This window comes from Urocitellus parryii, chromosome 6 (genome assembly GCF_045843805.1).
Source record: "Urocitellus parryii isolate mUroPar1 chromosome 6, mUroPar1.hap1, whole genome shotgun sequence".
NCBI classification, from domain to species: Eukaryota; Metazoa; Chordata; class Mammalia; order Rodentia; family Sciuridae; genus Urocitellus; species Urocitellus parryii.
The window spans coordinates 154,351,723-154,357,789 of NC_135536.1; the positions used below are offsets into that span (position 1 = coordinate 154,351,723).

The following is a 6,067-nucleotide window of genomic DNA, read 5'->3' on the forward strand; positions in this document are numbered from 1 at the left end:
TATATCCAAAAGAAAGGCCCACCATGCTGGGAGAAGAGAGGAAGAAGTTGGAAACTACAGGGAACTAAGTAGTTCCAAGTCCAGGAAACGATCAGGCTCTGGAAGGCATCTCAGGAGCAACCCCACCACCACCATCACCAACATGGTTCTGGGCTCTAGAGATTGTGTTTGTGTGTGTGTGTGTGTGAGAGAGAGAGAGAGAGAGAGAGAGAAAGAGAGAGAGAGAGAGAGAGAGAGAATTTTGTTTTAAAGACCACTTCTTACCAAAGGACTGCCTTCCTACTCAACCCAAGAATTGGTCTGGCCCTACTAGGCTTCATTCTGCCCCCAGACCCCAATCCTGGAGGCTAACCTAGTGCCCAAGAGGGCTCTCCTTTCTTAGGACAGAGGAATAAGAGGAGGGACAAAAGGAGGGTCTTTTCTGCAGTGCCTGGGTTGAGGAACTTTTTCTTGCCAGTTATTTATTTTAGCAGCCACATAACAATGGCCCCAGGCAGGCCCACCCCCTCCCCTATGTCCAAACTCGGTGGTGCTTCCCCGACTCCAGGAAAACCGACTTCCCTCCTCCAGCCGGACAGAGCAGTGAGCTCCCACGTGAAAGGGGGAAGGGAGAGGCAACAGGCAGGGAGGCTGAGAAAGACAGAGAGTGGAAAGGGGGGGCCCAAAAAGTAACGGGTTTGAGGAACACGATTCAAACCAGTTTTTAATTCTTGCGGGAGGAAAAAGGGGGAGAAAGGAGAAAAGAAAAAGTAAGAGGAGAAAGAGAGGAATCGAGGAGCGTCGACATGAAGGGGTTTCCTTAATATTGTGGACGGATTCAGAAATGAATGAAGAGATAGTCCATTGAAAAGGGTTGAATACCATGACAACTAGGAACAACCTTAGATTTATTCCAAACAGTTAGGACACATTGAAAGAGAGCGTCAATCATGTATTATTTCGCCACTGAAATAAATGCAAAAACCGAGCCGGGACAAAGGCTTCCAACGGGAGCGGGACATTTGTCTACATTTCGCTCATTGTCCGCAGCTTAGCAATCGGTTTGTATTTGTGTTTGCCCGGGTCCGACCACCCAGGACGCGCCGACGAGGGGCTCGCTCCAACCTGGGCCATTGTCACCCACGTCACATACTGGGGGCGAGGCAGCGAGGGCTGCAGAAAGCTGCGGAACGGCTCGGAGAGAGGCGCCCTCACCCGGCGCTGGCAACCCCGGGGGTGGCGGGGGGCGCCGCGGCGGCCGAAGCAGCTGCGCGGAAAAAGGACCTGGCGTCCGCACACTCTGCTTCGCCCGCTAGCTGAGGCTGCCCAGGCTCCCAGCAGTGGGGAAGAAGAGACCGGACAGCCTCACCCCTCCTCGCCCCTAGGCCCAGTTCGTTCCAGACGTTCCTGCGGGGCGGACAAGCTTGTTGTGGCAAACCTCCTCCTCTCGCCCCTCCCCAAATTTAAACTGGACCCGGGGCTAGTAAGAGCGGAGTGACCTTTTCCACCCCGGCGCGCAGGAGTAGGACTGTCCTGGGAAAGTTTAGTCTTCAGGTTGGAAAGTTAACAAACACTAACCTAATGCAAACTGGGAACCCAGAGCGCGTCCTCAGAATGCACCCCCCGGGATGTCCAGAAGAAGAAATTAAAGGACTTCCGTGGGAATAGAAAACTCCGAAGAAAACGCAGCATCATCCGCTCACCCTGGGACCCCTCCCCTGTGACTTTCTGAGTCCTCACACAGGTTGAAGCACAAGCTTCTCCGGCCCCCGCCACGGTCTCGCCCGCACCCCTCCTGCAGCTTCACCTTTAGCTTAAGGCTGGAGAGGGAGGGGTTCCGAGAGACCAGGATAATAGAGAGCTGGAAAGGAGCGGGGTCGTCTGCCCTTCCCTCTCCACTCAGAATAAGCTGCCTGCGGGTGCCCAAAGCGGTAGGGCCTGAGTCCGAATCCGGCCGGAGTCAAAGCTCCTTGCTCCCACCCCGCCCTTCTCTAGACCGCCCGCAAAGCAGAAAGTGAACTGCGTGTCCTCCGCTGCCGCAAAGAAATGGGGGGGGGGGTGGCGGAGTGAAGGAAATAAATGAGTCTTTAGCAAATAAAGGGCGACTGGGAGGGGGGTGCTTGGTGGTGGCTTTGGCCGGCCCGGAGCCTAGCCCTCTGCTGGGTTTCGAGCTCTTTCGCGTTTAACTAGAATCAATTACTTGCCTTGTCATTTCTAGTACTCATCCTTAAGCCTCAACCAAAATATTGACCTAGGAGGCTTACAGAAGTTGGGTTCTTGCCATTTGAACCGGATCTTGTTTAGGGAACCACCAGCAAGGGGAAAGAGAGATTTCCGCGACTCTGTCTACGCCCCCTCCCCCTTTTCCAAAGGCGCCACAACTCGCCAATTTTCTGGCTGGGGGTGTTGCGGGGGGCGGGGAGGTAGGAACTGGGAAATGCTAAAGAGGCTTTTTCCCTCCCCTTCCTGGCTTCTGTTTTGGTCCTCCCCCCCACCCACACACACACCTTTTTTTTAAGAAGCAATTTGTTAAAACGGCCTTTCAAGTGTGTGGACTCGCTAGCGACGCGGTGGTCCTTTGTATGTAAATACTGAAGGGGAAAAAAAAAAGGCTCTCCCGATCTTTGCAATTAATTGACGCGTTACACCTCTCATCTTGCTCTAGAGGGCCGTTGGCTGGGAGCGCGGAGCTCCCCAAAACCCACAATTTCACATCTGCAAATACTGTCTTCATCCACTTGACTCCCAAGACCCGCCCACACGTGGCCAACCTTTGCGTTTTTAATGTCTCTTCCCCTTTTTCCACCCTTCTCTTGCTCCCTCTCTTACTCCCCCTCCCTCTCTCTCTCTTTTTCCCTCCCTCCCTCCCTCTTTCTCCCCCTCCCCCCCTCCCCAGGTTCGTGAGTGGAGCCCAGCCTTATATGGACTGATCGCTCGGGCAATGGCCCATTTTTTCCTCGCCACCAGCCGCCACCGCGCGCCGAGCGGCCGCCGGAGCCCAAGCTGACGCCGCCTTGGCACCTCTCCTGGAGTTACAAACTAAGGCCGGGCCGGCGCTAGGCGCTCAGGCAGCCCAGCTCCCTGCGTCCATTTCCGCGTGCTTCCAGAGAAGACAGAGGCTCAGAGTTGGGCTTTATTCCGCCCCCCACTTTCCCCACTGGTTCTTTCTCTTATTTAAAAAAATAATAATTACTTCAATAATTAAAGCCCATCCCCCCTTCCCTCCCCCAACCCCTCCCCCCAACCCCCTCCCCCGCCCTCCAGGGCTGGGGAGCGCTACGAATTGACCAAGTGAAGCTACAACTTTGCGGCATAAATTGCGGGGTCCTGAACCATGTCGCTGACCAACACAAAGACGGGGTTTTCGGTCAAGGACATCTTGGACCTGCCGGATACCAACGATGAGGAGGGCTCGGTGGCCGAGGGGCCGGAGGAGGAGAGCGAGGGGTCTGAGCCGGCCAAGAGGGCCGGGCCCCTGGGGCAGGGCGCCCTGGACGCGGTGCAGAGCCTGCCCCTGAAGAGCCCTTTCTACGACAGCAGCGACAACCCGTATACACGCTGGCTGGCCAGCACGGAGGGCCTCCAATACTCCCGTAAGTAGTGAAACTTGGCTGCTGCAGCCCTGACAGCCTCCATTCCTGCGGCTGTAGCCCGGACTGGACGCTGGGAGTTAAGGGGGAAAGAAGCCAAAGTCCAGATACTTCACCCTGGGTTCCTAGATTTTTTTTTTTTAACATTTGTTTGGGATGCAATCTTTTCTCATGGTCAAGCCCCCTTAGTCTCTGCAAAAGACTTGGTCTCAGCTTTTTTTTTTTTTTCAACATGAGAAATTAAGGAGGCAGAGAAGAAAGGAAATGCCTCCTAAGGGCTGGTTGCAGATGTCAACCGACACTGATAGCTTGGGCCCTAGACCCCAGACTCCAACCGCCGGGAGGGACTGGCCTGACACACTGGAACTAGCCAGCGAGCCTGGTCCAGGCTGCGGGTAGAGGGTGAGGGAGGCTTGGGGTGGCCTGGGTATAAGTAGCTCACCCTGCCCCCTGTGTGATCATAGAGGACGCTTTGTGCAGTGCAGGGGATGTTGAGAAAGACCGAAAGAAAAAAGGAAAAAAAAAAAAGAAAGCCCCCAAAACCTGCCTTAAATGGCCGAGACGATCAATGCCGGGATTGTGGGGAATTTCTCTTAAAAATCTGCCCACGTCTCTACAGAGAGGAATCAGCTTAAGGGGGCCGGAGCCCTTAACCCGCAATGATCTCCCAAGCACCCCCATCAATTCGCACCCACACTGTGCGAATCCCTAGAACCGTGAGTCCTAAGCCCCCACTCCTACTGATTTTCCCCTTTACCCTGGAAGACCCCGACGGCTTTCTCAGGCGTGGCGCAGGGTAGGGATCATCGCAGAGGCAGCCGCGCTGGGCTGCAGAGAGCTGAGGGCCAGAGGCCCACGGAAGAACGAGGTGCTCTAGCTCTGGCCCAGGCGGCGCGCGGCCTCCAGGCGCCTGACGCGCTTCTTTCCCCTCCAGTGCACGGGCTGGCGGCGGGCGCTCCCCCCCAAGACTCAAGCTCCAAGTCCCCCGAGCCCTCGGCTGACGAGTCACCGGACAATGACAAGGAGACCCCAGGCGGCGGGGGGGACGCAGGCAAGAAGCGGAAGCGGCGGGTGCTCTTCTCCAAGGCACAAACCTACGAGTTGGAGCGACGCTTCCGGCAGCAGCGGTACCTGTCGGCGCCAGAGCGCGAGCACCTGGCCAGTCTCATCCGCCTCACGCCTACGCAGGTAAAGATCTGGTTCCAGAACCACCGCTACAAGATGAAGCGCGCCCGGGCGGAGAAAGGTATGGAGGTGACACCCCTGCCCTCACCGCGTCGGGTGGCCGTGCCTGTCTTGGTCAGAGATGGCAAACCGTGCCACGCGCTCAAAGCCCAGGACCTGGCAGCTGCCACCTTCCAGGCAGGCATCCCCTTTTCGGCTTACAGTGCTCAGTCACTGCAACACATGCAGTACAACGCCCAGTACAGCTCGGCCAGCACCCCCCAGTACCCGACAGCACACCCCCTGGTCCAGGCCCAGCAGTGGACTTGGTGAGCACCGCCCCTCCGAGACTCGCGGCCCCAGGCCCAGGCCCCACCCCGGCGACTGCGGCGGCGGCGGCGGCAGCGAGGAGGACTCGGTCCATACGGTGGTTATTATTATTATTATAATTATTATTATAGAGTCGAGTTGACTCTGGGCTCCGTTGGGGAGGCGCCGGGAGGTTGCCTACGCCTCCTTGAAGTGGCAGATTCCATCCACCCGACTCTGTCCCCATCTCTCTCTCCTTTGAACCTTGGAGAGGGTTGAACTATAAGCCGTGTTTACAGAATGTTTGCGCAGCTTCGCTCCTTTGCCTCTCCCTGGGGGGTACCAGACCATCCCAGCGTAAAAGTCGTCACTTGAAAATGAGAAAAAGAGCGAACCCCCACCCCGCTTTCGTGAATTTTGTAAAATATGTTTGTGTGAGTAGCGATATTGTCAGCCGTCTTCTAAAGCAAGTGGAGAACACTTTAAAAAATATAGAGAATTTTTCTTTTTTTATAAGAAAATGCTACATATTTATGGCCATGTAAACGTCCTGACAACTGGTGGCAGATTTCGCTTTTCGTTGTAAATATCGGTGGTGATTGTTGCCAAAATGACCTTCAGGATGGGCCTGTGAACCCTGCAGGCCCAACTCCTTTCTTGGTGGTTTGTTTTGGTTTGGTTATGTTTGGGTTACCCCTGTTTTCTTTTTTGCTTTTAAAAAACATTTTGTTCAGTGCAAACATTTTTCAAATATGAAAAAGAAAAAAAATGTGTAGGCGACAAGCCGCCTGCCCCATTTTCCGGGTCCTGAGCCCCGGAACTTGGAGCTCAGCGGTTCCGGGCGGTTCCCCAAGAGCGCCGGGCGCTGAAAACTTTCGATTTTTTAAGTAATTTTAATAAAAATCCTGTGTTAAAAAACAAACAAACAAGCCCAGACTTCCCGTTTGTCTGACTCTGTAGCCCTGCACCGGGCCAGAGGCCTTGGGCAAGTAACCAGGTCCGGCCGCACCCAGCGCTCGTTTGCA

General features: G+C 55.2%; 1 protein-coding gene across 1 annotated transcript; it reads left to right on the plus strand.

Annotated features, from left to right (window-relative positions):
- The first annotated feature begins 3,313 nt into the window (after positions 1-3,313).
- Positions 3,314-5,066, plus strand: Nkx2-2 (NK2 homeobox 2). The gene is made up of 2 exons (XM_026393058.2): positions 3,314-3,572; positions 4,504-5,066. The coding sequence occupies exons 1-2, from the start codon at positions 3,314-3,316 to the stop codon at positions 5,064-5,066; spliced, it is 822 nt and encodes a 273-aa protein (XP_026248843.1).
- Positions 5,067-6,067: the final 1,001 nt, after the last annotated feature.